The following is a 13,371-nucleotide window of genomic DNA, read 5'->3' as shown; positions in this document are numbered from 1 at the left end:
GAATAATACTACTATTAAGAAAACTAAGCGATTGATCAATAGGAATAATATTACTATTAAGCAGACCAAGCATTACTAGATTCAAGGCATAATAAATTATTAAAACTATTATTGTAGAATCCTATATTAATTGAGATTAACACTTATTATTTGAATCTTGGTTCATATTTTGATGAGTCATATGTCTTTAAATCAAAGACTATGAAGACAATATAATGATTGTGGCTTTTGCTTTATTGAAAATGCTAATTATGCTAACTATAGTTCTCAATTATGAAAGCTTGTGGTGTCTAGTGTGCTCGTGGTCATATACAACCATTAACTATAGGTAAACATAAATATTGTTAATTATATGTTTTTGGCATACATGCTATAAGGGACTTGATTGCATAATAAGAGTTAGACTCTTAGTGAAACTTTTACATTTGAGTTATGGAATACATAAACTTAAATATTCTCACATCAAAGTTTTGGTTTAAGGGTTATGAGCTCCTTGAGCCTTGCATAGAGAACCATGCACCACTTCATTTTCTTATAAAATTCCATATCATTGATAGAAGTAAGAATTCATGTTAAATTTTTAACCTCTTTGAAATAAGTAATTATTGCTCCTTATAGTTAGATCATACTTTGGCTCAGAAACCTAGTATAAGTTTTATATTTTAAATGAGTATATCAGCATTGCATCCAAAGGTAAGCTCTTAGTTCTAGATATGTATAAGTTATAAATTTTCCTTTTCTAATTTGTTAACTTACTTTATCTATTTGACCACTTTTGCCTTAGCTTCAATTAAGTTCCCTTGCCAAAGTTTAAATCTATTATACTAGTTTTTAGTTAAACCTATATTCACTGCACAAGTAACAGGGTGTTATCCATCCATTTATAGGTTCCCAAAGATTACATTAAATTATGTTATATCCAAAACAGTGAAATCCATGTCCACTTTCCATATCTCTACTTTCACTCTTGCTTGTTAAAGTGCTTGATTTGTGTTTTGGCTACCTTGAATGAACTTTATGATCCTTAGTTCTCCAAACCACTGCAATGTTAATCTAGCTTGCCAAACTATGTCTACAGCCACAAAATTTTCCATAACATTTATGTCTATAAACATCTTAATAGAGTTACTTTTGAGTTTTCCTTAAATGTAAGTGACTCTTTACCAAAGTTGTTTGTGTAATAAGTAACTTTGAACCAGAGATATGATCATATACTTTCATTTGAATTTCATTTGACTTAATAGCCATATTCATTCTGGCTCTCTTCAGCTATGAATATTCTCTCAAGAAGTTTCTAGTCTCACTGCAATTAAAATATATGCTATTCCCTACACTATTTGCAGACTTGACTTTCTTATTGATGGGTTTACCTCTTTTAACCTAACTCCCTCACATGCTTATTTGTTAGCCATTGGATTTACCATTCTAAAACTATGAGGATTCATTCTTAAAGAAACTCTTCTTAAATTTCCTTGGTTTGGATCCCTTATTAAATGTGGATTTTGACCCAATTGAATTCTTTTTTTGCAAATTATCATTAAAATGCATCTTGATCACCACATCTAATGCTTCTTTGTATTTCTAGTGTATCAAGTCACCCCAAGGCCAAGTCTACAAGTTTAATATGAAAGCGTGGAATGCATCTATATCACCCGTATTCGCGACAAGAATCTTCTTAACTATAAACGCATTCACATACTCTTGAATTATTTTTATTTACATCAATTTACTCAGTTTATCGTTTAGATGCATAGTAGCATTTGGGGGAATATAAGTTGCTCAAATCGTCACCTTTATCACTTTTCAAGTGGCCATTGGTCCTTTGTTTGCCTCTGTCATTCTTCACCAAGATTTAACATTATTTATTAAATATGGTTTTGCATATGGGACCTCTTTCGAATTTCGTAATTGCAACATTTGAAAATAATCCTCCAAATCATAAAACCAATCCTTTTTTATAGCATTAGCTTATCACCACCTTCTTCCTACATCATGCTTAGATTCTGACTTAAGAGAGCACAAAGAATATTCCATATCCTTGGAATATTCTTTCATCCTTGTATATAAGCCCAAAAGAAGCTTGAGAATAGAGTTCCTTCCCATTTCCTTTTATGCTTGAGTTTGGAGCTACAAGTTTACAAGCATGTGTGTAAGGAATGGATCCACAGTTAGGGCTTAGAGATGCCCCAACAGTTGGTGAACCTTGCATGACGAGCTAGCTTAATTTTCTTAAAAGAATGGAGAATTTTCTTGGGAAATTGATAGAGATTTCAAGTTCTAGTGACTAAATTTGTATTTTTAGAGATCCTAGGATTGCTAAGGGTCTCTAGTTGCACAAATCCAAAACACAGGCTCAAAGATTTTCTCATTCTTGCATTAGTTTTATATATTACCCTCTTTCTACTCAGTTTTCTAGCAATTTTTTGTGATTGGGGTATCAATTCTAGTTTTTCTTTCTTTGAGTCAGTGTGCTTTGGCATCCTCTTTCCAACAAGCTAAAAAGCACTTTATTTTGTGGATGATTCAACTGCATGCATGAAGTTTTGTCTATCATGCTCTTCCGTTTTCATAGTAAATTTCTAATGCTCTAAGATCGCAATTCTAGGACCAATTTAGGAATTTCTTCTTCTAGGCATGTAGATCTGAAAACAAGATTTCCAGAGAGTCCTTTCTTAGCAGTCAATTCTCTCTAGGCCGTGAGACGGAATAATTTTTCTCTTGCGGCATTTCACAGCTCAAACTTGCAAGTTTTTAGCTTGATCTTGGGGGAATTTTAAGCACCATTCTTATGGAGATTATCATAGCCATGTTATTATCTTTTGCCAATGCTAAAGGTGAGTGTTTCTTGTGCTAGGGAGTGCATTTTCTTGTATTCTCCTTCTTTTTGTTTAGAATTTGATGTTTGAGTCAATTGTTTTTGAGATTTTGGGCATCTTAACTCATGATTTTGGTCTCATTCTCTTGGTTTGAGTCCAAGCTTTCCAACGAATCTATCCACACCCAATTTTGTGCACAAAGCTAAGAGATTTTATATGAAATTTTTTTCCCTTGAGGCATTTTAAGTATTAGAGTTTGATTTTGTTTCTTTTCTTGACTTTTTTAGTGATAACATATATCCACATCCTACCAAGTGGCACAACATCTTTTGTGTCTTTTCCCTTTTTCTTTGCTAAATTTTTCTAAACTTTATAAGAAATTGGCATTTGTGAGAGTAACAATGATTTTGGTTGGGGAAATCTATGTGAGGATACTTTTTATTTGAAGCTATCCCATTTAGATATTCTATTCTCACACAAGTTAGAGTTCTTAGTGCATTGCATTTTCCTCTACTGCACAATGGACACTTTATTTACATTACAGAGGATGGTTATAAAGTGGCTGTTGTGACTAGAGGGCACAAGAAGCAGATATTGATAATGAGTAGGATCCAACACTTATTTCCAGAACTCCACCATCTCTCATAGTGTGCAAATTACCCTATGCTTTAGTATTTGCAGCACCACTAGCCACAACTTTGAATCTAACAATTGAACATTCATCTGACTTTTAGGGTAGGGTCTCCTAGTTGCCCTCCACTCTTTCTTGGGTCCCACAAGAGGTTCTTGCTTAGATTGCTGACACTCTAGTCCAGATCACATTTCGTGAGCTTTTGTGATGCATGCCTAGAGGTTTTTGCCAAGTTCTTTGACATCCCTGTGGAACCTTAGCATGACGTGCATATCATTAACACTCAGACCACTCATGATCCTGGGGCATTCTTTGTAGAGGTCCAAATTGGCAATAAACCCTTGATACAATAAGCATTACTTGATTTTGGATCCCAGAACAATATCATCTCCCTCAACTTGGCATACTCCAGTGGCTTGGAAATGGTGAGTAGCACAATTATGATCTTCAACATGTTTGGTAATCACTCAATAGTTCCTATGGGCATCTACCGGAATGTCAAGATCTTGGTGTAAGGAGTGGTTTCCACACTAGATTTTCTTATGGTGGACTACTAGTAGCTCGGATCTGGGAAGCTGAAGAACTCTATCATCCTGGGACATCCATGGCATCTTGTTGTTACTTGCATGATAACTTAGGCCAAAGGAAAATCAACAATCACTAACAGCATCCATGCAGCAACTCTTTTCAATGCCCATGGTCATTCTCTACTTCCATCCAATTTGTTTCAAATAGATGTTTCTTCCATCATTGAAGTTGATTAGATTCTCAAGGTTCTTTTCCCGGAACTTATCCAGGATAACACACTACCAGAGATCCAAGTTGTTGAGTAGAATATTTGAGTTATGTATTCCATAACCCAAATAGAACTTTCAATGAGAGTCTAGCTCTTATAATGCAATCAAAGTCCCTTATAGCATGTATGCCACAAAATATAATTAACAATATTCTGGACACCAGGAGTTGAGAACTATAGTCAGCATAATTAGCATTCTTCAATTAAGCAAAAGTCACAATCCTTGATGAACCAAAGATCCAAATGGTCTCAATTAATATAGGATTCTACAATAATAGTTTAAAAAATCTCCATATACTCACTATCTTATGATTGTAAAAGATAAAGCAAATAAATTGTTCCGGGCCTGAACGTCAAGACTATTTGTCCTCCCATTCTCCTGCCGATGTGATGTTCTTACCATGATCTGTACCGATGAATCAAAAACAGTGTCTTCATTTTATAGTTTAAAAAAAAAATTATCTATCAATCACAAGATCAGTCGGATCCAACCAGGCCAGCATCACTCCGAGCCAACTGGGAACTTGGCCAGGGCATCCTTCTTCCCCTTGACATAGTAATCAACAATGGCCAGCATCCGGTTGTATTTATCCGGATGATAGTTGACGTGAATGGTAACCGGCCGGAAGTTGGCATACTGCGATGGATCCCCACGAATGTCCGAGAAGAGTAGCTTGCTGTTCATGAAGAGGAACCTGTCCATGACGCGCTTGGAAGCGTGCAAGCCATTGTATCCCGGCCGCGACGGGAAGAAGAGCTCCTCGTTGATCACGGCCTGATCCCACGCCTTCTCTCTCGCCAGCCTCGTCGCCACCCGGTCCAGGAGCTCGATCGATGGCACCGTGGGCCGCAAGTAGAACAGCCCCGAGTTAAACACCCAGATCCTCATCGTGTGCGCATAGCGCGACCAGCCCATCTTTGGATCGTCAAACACGTCGTTGTATCCATAGGCGGTGGCGTTGGTGTGGCCGTCGGTCATGGCCTCGATGTCGCAGTCGCGCTGCAAGAACTTGAACGGGTTCTGGAGGTAGACGATGTCCACGTCCGAGAGCAAGACGCTGTATCCCAGCACGAGGAACTCTCGCAGGATGTGAAACTTTGTTCCGGAGATGGCGTGGTTGTCCCCAGTCCCGGCCAAGCTCTTGGGTATGGTGGCGTCCTTCCTGTACGCCGGGACGTCGTGATCCTTGCAAAACTTGGCAGTCTCGTCGTCCAGCGCGACGACGAGGTAGTTCGTGATCCCGGACTGCTTGATACTCTCAAACCATACCTGGAGCATTGGAGCTACGTTCTTGTTGGAGACGCCAACGATGACCTCGCGGTTGATGGCGATCTTCTCGAGCAGCTGGGCTAGCTCCGGGTTGACGGACTTATCCGGGATGATCTCTGGATTGGTCGTGGTGCCGGCCACTGTGCCGAATTTGCCTGCTTTGACTCGGCTCCGCGAGGCCATGAGCTGCTGCTGCGCGGACTTCTTCTCCTGGTTGGACAGATCGAGCGCGCTCTTAATCTCGCTGTTCTCGCCCCGCAGCGTGGTCACTTGGAGCTCCAGCATTCGGATCTTCTTCTCCAGCTCGCTCACCAGCGGATCGCCGCCCTGTGGAGCGATTGGAGTGTCTCGTTTCTCTCTGGAACTCGAATTTTCCGGCCGCTTACCTCGGAGGCGCTCATGAATGCGTGAGGATGCAAGTACGCCCACAGCGCTCCCACCATGATTCCTGCCAGGATCGCCAGCCCGAGCTTGGAGCGGTCATTGGAAGACGGAGAGGAGGAGCGGAAGAGGCTGCCCTCCTTCTTCCCCAGCACCATTCTCAGATCGAGATCGCCCGAGCTACACAAACCCTATTGACCACATTCTACCTACATTTAAGCTAACAAAAAGGATATACTATGAATCTATGATGTTGGGCGATGGAGTAAAATCTTTGCGGTTCAACGCCTCTAATCCAGGTTAGATGGCTTCCCCTCTCACCTTCTGAATTCCACGCTTTCTGAATTTTGACTCCAAGTGTCTATAAATCCAAACTTTTTGGCATTCCCCCATTTAGTAGTGTGCTTAAACCAATTTCCTCATGACAAAGAGATAACCTCATTTAAGATTTCAACCTAACCTTGCTTTATTAGAAGGTTGTGGCTTGAACCCAACCTTTGTAGAATATAAAAAAAAATGTCAAAACAAATGTTCAAATTTGCAAACAATTTTTACCTTTGCTTCTACACTTTTGAAAGTCTCCTGAAGAGCTTCAGGAAAATCTTCGTCTGTTTAAAAAGTACAAAGAAGTCTTGAGGAAAACTTGCTGTGAGCCAAAACATCTCCAACTCCTTGCAAATCAAAATTCTGAAGAAAACACGGGTAACTTACCATCCTTCCGGAACGGATTGATATCGAGCCTTGCAGCTGGAGAGAAGAAGATAGCAAGCGGAGAAAGAACCAAAAATGTCTGAGAGTACTTCAGTCGCAAAACACTTGTTACATTGGTGTTGAAAAGGCGAGAACTTCATCTCTTTCGAGCCCAGCTGCCGGAGGCTGGAGTTTTTGAAGGCCATGCCCGTCTTCAAAGGGTGTACGTAGAGCATTGTCGTTTGATTTGGTGCTCAATCAGGCTGCCATCTGATAGATGTTAATTATGCTAATTAGCCCTTTAGATTACTTTGAAAGAGTTTGCAATTTGGATGAATTCTTCTCTCTGGTGTGACCATTGAGCCTGGGGAGTCTGCACATTCAAAGAGAAGAGCTTGCCTTTGAGAGAAGTGTAGACAGCCACATTGTGTCTAAAGAATGTGGGAGCTTCCACACAGTAGTCCAGTGTGTAGTAGACTGCCTTTTCATCTCTTCTAGTCGAGGCATCCACCAGAGTTGCCGTTTTCTTCGATCCTGGTGGAGCTATGAACTTGTCCAGGATGAGTTTAGCAGCTTCTCTGGCATCTCCTAGCTGCTCCAAACTGCAAAGACGTTTTTTTTCTATCAAACCAAGAGATGGAAACTTTCCTTACCTGAAAGAAGGGAGGATTGGAGCTACGATCACGCTCACGTTAACTTCGCCATCTGTTCCAGGAGGTCCGAAAGCAGTGACAGGCTCCACTAGAACTTTCGCTGGCGATCTTTGCTCTTTGAGCGCCGGCAAGTCCAGAGGCCTTTCTTTCTCGGCCTTCTCAATGGACCTGTACAAGATCTTTTGATCGCCAAACCAGTCTTGAGGATAGATAAACTCTGCAATCGAGAAAGCCGGTTGTTTAGCTTTGGAGAAAATCGTTCACTTCTTAAAGATGAAACTTAGCTAGTGCTTACCGAAACCTTTGTCTGTGTCAAAGCATCTGAAGAAGCCCCGGACAGGATACAGGACGTCCAGCCTCAAGCTTCTTGCGACTTCCGGGTTTAATCCAAGCACGAAGCTCGTAGTTCCCAAAAAGTTTGCTCCAATTCCCAGTCCTGCTGCCGAAAGAATTCCAATTGTAAATCTTCTGCTGAACCTGGGAGCAAGAGCTGCTTGAGCCGCTTCGAGATCTTGTTGCAAAACTCGTCCCTCTGCGTCTTCCAAGTTAGCTCTCGTGAGAAAAATTCTGCGGCCATTGTACTTTGTCTTCGTTCCCTGGCCACAAGGAAAAGGATAAGAAAGTGGTGTAGAAATAGAAGCCATGTACCTAGGTAATGGAACAGATTATAAACTCTCAACCTTGGGAGTTTGATTTTGCAAGAGCTTCTTAACAAGCCTATTGGAGACCATATACCACCAATCCTCCAACTGCGAGAGCACCAGCCAAGACTCCCAGTATCACGGAGATTGGCAGAGCACCGCCTCCGACTGCTCGTCCGGTTTCCGGATCATATTTGGAGAACCTCTTCTTTGGTGCTCGGCATTGAGGGCATAAGAAACCATCCGGCTGAAGAAAAAAGATGAGCACCATCTACAGAACACTGAACTTTTCATACCTGTTCTTCAAAAGGTTTGGAGAGCGTGTAGACGTATCCACAGTCGAGACAAATGTGAGTAGCTCTTGCCTGGAAAACATATAGAATAGAACAGCTTCGTCCTTAGAGAAAAGCTCTTACCTTTTGCGCTTCGGTGAGTTTTCGACCGAATCGAGGTGGCGCTGGCCGCTTAGGTAGTCGCTTTACATCTACATCCGCTCCTCTGGAAGAAGAAGAAAAGAGCAAACTTCAGATTTTGAGAACAAGGAATCGATCATGAAGTACCTGCTAACAACAAAATAAACAGACTCTGGCTTCGCTTGGATGGCTGTCTTTGTGAAGCCAAGTTTATCAGCCGGCCACAATTCATCGCCAAAGAAGCTACTCGTGTAGAGCACCTGATCCCCGACTTTCAATCCAGCTCTGGCTGCATTTCCTTCCACTGCCTGTTTCGCACGATTACAGTACAATGTTTTGCGAAAGAACCAGGAAGAAAAGAAGAACGTATGGAGCTCTTACTGTTATGATCACGCCACCACCAGGCTTTTGCCCAAGCGAAAGTCCGAGAGGCTTATCGACCTCTACCTCTATCGTTTTTCCAGCAGCTGTTTTAGCCTCCACCTGAGAATACAATAATGTGATACTAAAACTTGGAAAATCTGAGTGAGCTACCTGGAGAGGGTTGTAAGTTTTCCTCGTCGAATTGATAGCCCCGGGATGCGAAACTTTTAGACGCACCTCGCAATTACAAAGTGGCGATCCCAGGAACGAGTTGCGCAGCTAAAATAACAAAGGATCAATCCTTAGTCTAGGACGCGCTCTCGACTCTCGATTGCCAATGTACCTGGTGATTCGATGCTCGCGGCGTCAAGGATCGAGATCTTGGCGCGGCCGCAGCGAGAGACACTGCCGCTCCTGCGGTGGCGGCCATCGCCATTGCCCTCCCCGCCAAGAGCTCGCTCTCCATATGCCCTTGACGGAGACCCTACGTGGCACAGTGCCCGGCACACGCTCGGAAGGGATAAGGAATCGAACACGCGATCGCCCTCTTAGCGCGCGAAACTTTTAAAATTTTGAATTTGAAAATTTGAAATTCAAAATTTTGAGAATAGGTGTGTTTACATTGACGAGAGATACTTTTCGAGCTTCTCCACCTCTTCCCTGCTTCCTATGTACAAAGGAACTCTTTGGTGAACCTACAAGAAAAAAAGGAGAAGATTAGAACATTTTGCGCGATCAATCAATCGAAAGAATTGGATCGATCGAACCTGTTCTGGTTTGATGTCCAGAATTCTTCCGGATCCATCCGACCCTTTGCCGCCGGCTTGCTCCACCAAGAAGCTCATGGGAGCGCACTCGTAGAGGAGCCTCAATTTCCCATTCTTGCTCTTCTTGTCGCGGGGGTAGCCATAGATCCCGCCGTAGAGCATCGTCCTGTGGAAATCGCCCACCAAGCTCCCAATGTAGCGAGCCGAGTAAGGCTTCCCGGCCGGCCCTGGATCCTTCAAGCTGTTGATGTAGCTCTGGAGATTGGGATCCCACAGCGCGTAGTTGCCCTCGTTGAAAGCGTAGATCTTTCCCTTGTCCGGGATCTTGATCTTGTCGTGGGTGAGCACGAATTCGCCCACCATCGGGTCCAGCGTGAAGCCATACACGCCGGTTCCAACCGTGAGAACGAAGATCACGGAGCTCGAGTACATGCAGTAGCCAGATGATAGCAAGTTCTTCCCCGGTTGGCACACATTCATCACGCAATTCTGCTCGCTTGGAGTGAGCTGCGATCATCATCAAAAGTTTCCATAGATGAATTGGAGCGAAGGATTCCCAAGAACTTACTGAGTCGGAGTCCGAGTCGAAATCCGCCAGGCATTCTTCGCTTGGGTGATAGATTCCAAAGATTGAGCCCGTGGAGACAGCGGCGTCGATGTTGGATGATCCATCCAGGGGATCAAACACCACAATGTAGTTGCCAGAGTAGCTCTCCTCCACGGCCACAGGCGTATCCTCTTCCTCAGACGCGATGATACCCGTCCTACCGCTGGAGCGCAGGCAATTCGAGAAAACCTAGCACCAAGAAACGATATTTCGGACGAAATGTGGGAGGATCGATCGAGAAAGAGAGGAGATTTTCCACTGACTCACCTCGTTGGACACCACATCGAGCTTCTTTTGATCCTCGCCCTGGACATTGACGGCGCCCTGGACGCCGGTGAGATTGGAGATCCCGGCGCGCTGGACTAGGGCCGCGATTTGCTTGCAGGCCACGGCGATGCTCGACAGCACGATCGTGAGCTCGCCATCGATAATCCCTGCCTGTTCTTGCTTGAGCAGCCAATTCGTGAGCGTGTTGAGCTGATACTGATTCCTACTGCCGCTCTTCTTCTTGTCTGTGGTCGATTCGACGCTCACGGCCGCTCTAATCCCTAGATTCCTGCAATGCTGCTGCTGGAAACCCCGATTACTGCCGATGGCAAGACCCCTGCTGGCGGTGGAGAGGGAGGAGGAGCATCGATTCTTGCCGGGCGCATTGATGATCTTGGTGGAGCGATTGGCGAAGCACTGCGTCGCGGAGGATGCCGCCATTGCCCAAAATTACTGCTTGCTTCTCACTTCATCTAAAGTGTGTGGGAAATTATTGGGTGGGGTGTCTGTGGCTGCCCTTGGTGTTCATCCTTGGCTCCAACGGATCTCAGCCACGTGGACGGCCGGCAACGCCCTCTATCGTACAGTAGCGCCGCCATGTCCCGCGTGGCCATTTCGTACGGTAGACGACCTGGGACGCCATAGCCGGAGCTTCGTCTCGTCTGCTTTAGGGAAGAGGAAAGAACGCACCGTGTAGCGACGAATTGCCGGACGACAGCACGGTGAGACGATCCCCCTCCCTCTCTCTCGATCGATGTGATTCATATTCCGAATCTCTTCCAGTGTCGGCATTGCCGCGGATTTCCCCAGGACAGGACGCCAATCCCAGCGATTAGGGTTTCGATCGTGGCGATCCGAGGCTTTCCAGACGGTAATTTCGTTACATGTGCCCTGGGAGCCTCGGATCTATCAGCGCTCGGAGCGTAGATGCCAGGATTGTGATCGGCTACTGCTCGCCAGTCCTCTCCAATGGTTCCAGGGATAGATTTTCTCCGGGTGACTGTCAAAGCGGCGCTCCTTCCGGCAGTGGAATTTGGCTTCTGTGGGGCAAGGGAAGGGGCGTGCACTGTGAGCACTGGGTGGGGATGAGACAGAGCTAACAAGAACACACAGGGAAGAACAAGAAGGAAGAACAAGGAAGGAAAACAAGGAAGAAGAAAGAAAAAAAAAAAAAAGAAGATCCAACCAGGAACGCTGGAAGAATTTGGGGATGAGCCCCTGATACTGGGTTGCTTGGACGTGGCTGACAAATCCAGGGACGAGGAAGAGAGCAGTATTCACGAGCAAGGGCGGTACTTGCAGCTGGGAAGCATGGTGACGGGGAGCTTGACAGAGCCGCTACTATCATCCTTCGCCACCGATGTTCCGTCCACGATCCTCTCCATGGACGCTGGCGTTCACGACGATTGCAGCCGCCAGCTCCAGATGCAAATGGTGGTGGAACCTCCGGACATCAACTTGCCATTCTCCGACGAGATCCCATCCAACCAGTGGCTGCCATCCAAGGAGCTCGAGTCTCTCGACGTTGGTTTGGCTCCTCCTCTCGGGGAGGATCCCAGCAGCTCGCCGCTATCCAAAGGACGACGCTGGCTTCGTCGCAGTGACACCATCTGGGGTGCCTGGTTCTTTTTCAACCATTACTTTCGTCCAGCGATCAAAGATAAGTGTCAGGCCAAGCTCAGCGGCGAGGGGCTGCTCGGTGGCGACTCGGACAAGCCCGACCTCCGCCTGGACATCTTCCTCGTCCAGCACGACATGGAGAACATGTATATGTGGGCGTTCAAGGAGAAGCCCGAGAACGCGCTCGGGAAGATGCAGCTCCGGAGCTACATGAACGGCCACTCGAGGTTCCGCGAGCCGCAGTTTCCTTTCAGCGTGGAGAAGGGATTCATCCGCTCTCACCGGATGCAGAGGAAGCATTACAGGGGGCTGTCCAACCCGCAGTGCATCCACGGGATCGAGGTGGTCAGGACGCCGAACGTGGCGTTCGTGAGCGAGGAGGACAGGAAGCGGTGGAAGGAACTTACCGGCCGGGACGTCAACTTCACCATCCCTCACAACGCTGAGGCTTTCGTCGACTGGCGGACGGTCCCGAGCCCGGATCACGAGCTGGAGAGGCTGGGACTTCCGCTGCAGCAGACCAAGTCTCCAAACGGATCGCTCCGGAAGTGTGGTGGTGGTGGTGGCGGTCCTCTCAACGGGACGTCGCTGAACTTATCGACGCAGCTCTCGGATCCCGGTGCCAGTGGCTTGAGCACGAACGGGACCATGAACGGGAACGGCAGCAGCGTCGCCAACAACGCCAAGCGCAAGAGGAAGACGTACTCGCCGGTGAGGAACAACACCGACGCGGAGTCGTGCGTCCCGATCGTCACCTTCTCCGGGCTGGAGGAGCTCGGTGGTGGAAGCCCGCAGCCGAGCTGGTACTCGAGCTTCTCGGGTGTCATCACTCAGGCGTCCGGGCCAGTGACAGGGGCAAAGACCATCTACGAGGACGACGAAGGCTACCTCATCATGGTGAGCTTACCATTCACGGACAAGCACAGGCTTCGCGTCTCGTGGAGGAACACGGCCACTCACGGCGTGGTGAAGATCCACTGCTTGAGCACTGGGAGAGCTCCGTTCGTGAAGAGGGGGGACAGGACTTTCAAGCTCACGGATTTGAGCCCCGAGCACTGCCCTCCCGGCGAGTTCCTGCGAGAGATTGATCTGGCGACTCGGATCCCGGACAACGCTGAGCTCAAGGCCTACTACGTCGAGGCGATCGCGGGGCTGGAGATCATGGTTCCAAAGCATATGTTCTCCGAGGAGCGCGAGGTGTTGGTGCTCTTGCCAGGATCACAGGTTGGTCACACAGATTCTTGACGATTCAAGGAGGACGACGACGAAAATAACTGGAAAAAAAAAAGAGGTAGGATTTTTTTTGGAACACTGCTGGGTGGTGGTTTTTTTTGTACTAGTTCTTTATCTCTCTTCTCTCGTTCTTTCTTACTTGAAAATGTGCTGTGGTTTGCAATGTACATACAGGAGGTTCTTTGTAAATTTTGCTTAGATGTAAAAATTCGCATTTATTTTA

The 13,371-nt window shown here is 45.9% G+C and overlaps 5 protein-coding genes across 5 annotated transcripts; 1 reads left to right on the top strand and 4 right to left on the bottom strand.

Moving 5' to 3' along the window:
* Nucleotides 1–4,658: 4,658 nt before the first annotated feature.
* LOC9652434 (arabinosyltransferase RRA3) lies at nucleotides 4,659–6,105 on the bottom strand. The gene is made up of 2 exons (XM_024666788.1): nucleotides 5,900–6,105; nucleotides 4,659–5,840 (listed from the first exon to the last, which is right to left on the bottom strand). Exons 1-2 carry the CDS (start codon nucleotides 6,050–6,052, stop codon nucleotides 4,746–4,748), a joined length of 1,248 nt encoding a protein of 415 aa, XP_024522556.1. The 5' UTR covers nucleotides 6,053–6,105; the 3' UTR covers nucleotides 4,659–4,745.
* Nucleotides 6,106–6,858: 753 nt separating this feature from the next.
* LOC9652433 (psbP domain-containing protein 7, chloroplastic) lies at nucleotides 6,859–7,881 on the bottom strand. Its single transcript, XM_002993043.2, has 3 exons — nucleotides 7,533–7,881; nucleotides 7,238–7,454; nucleotides 6,859–7,186 (listed from the first exon to the last, which is right to left on the bottom strand). Exons 1-3 carry the CDS (start codon nucleotides 7,879–7,881, stop codon nucleotides 6,886–6,888), a joined length of 867 nt encoding a protein of 288 aa, XP_002993089.2. The 3' UTR covers nucleotides 6,859–6,885.
* Nucleotides 7,866–9,143, bottom strand: LOC9652432 (protein MET1, chloroplastic). The gene is made up of 7 exons (XM_002993042.2): nucleotides 8,998–9,143; nucleotides 8,826–8,933; nucleotides 8,673–8,774; nucleotides 8,439–8,599; nucleotides 8,295–8,376; nucleotides 8,175–8,243; nucleotides 7,866–8,125 (listed from the first exon to the last, which is right to left on the bottom strand). Exons 1-7 carry the CDS (start codon nucleotides 9,118–9,120, stop codon nucleotides 7,955–7,957), a joined length of 816 nt encoding a protein of 271 aa, XP_002993088.2. The 5' UTR covers nucleotides 9,121–9,143; the 3' UTR covers nucleotides 7,866–7,954.
* A 59-nt stretch (nucleotides 9,144–9,202) lies between these two features.
* On the bottom strand, nucleotides 9,203–10,810 carry LOC9652452 (fructose-1,6-bisphosphatase, chloroplastic). The gene is made up of 4 exons (XM_002993041.2): nucleotides 10,296–10,810; nucleotides 9,990–10,217; nucleotides 9,422–9,928; nucleotides 9,203–9,349 (listed from the first exon to the last, which is right to left on the bottom strand). Exons 1-4 carry the CDS (start codon nucleotides 10,734–10,736, stop codon nucleotides 9,272–9,274), a joined length of 1,254 nt encoding a protein of 417 aa, XP_002993087.1. The 5' UTR covers nucleotides 10,737–10,810; the 3' UTR covers nucleotides 9,203–9,271.
* A 75-nt stretch (nucleotides 10,811–10,885) lies between these two features.
* Nucleotides 10,886–13,337, top strand: LOC9652451. The gene is made up of 2 exons (XM_002993062.2): nucleotides 10,886–11,017; nucleotides 11,079–13,337. Exon 2 carries the CDS (start codon nucleotides 11,607–11,609, stop codon nucleotides 13,158–13,160), a length of 1,554 nt encoding a protein of 517 aa, XP_002993108.1. The 5' UTR covers nucleotides 10,886–11,017; nucleotides 11,079–11,606; the 3' UTR covers nucleotides 13,161–13,337.
* The last annotated feature ends 34 nt before the right edge of the window (nucleotides 13,338–13,371 follow it).

Source organism: Selaginella moellendorffii, unplaced genomic scaffold, assembly GCF_000143415.4.
Source record: "Selaginella moellendorffii unplaced genomic scaffold, v1.0 SELMOscaffold_148, whole genome shotgun sequence".
In the NCBI taxonomy this organism is placed as follows: domain Eukaryota; kingdom Viridiplantae; phylum Streptophyta; class Lycopodiopsida; order Selaginellales; family Selaginellaceae; genus Selaginella; species Selaginella moellendorffii.
This window is presented reverse-complemented; position numbering and strand designations above follow the sequence as displayed.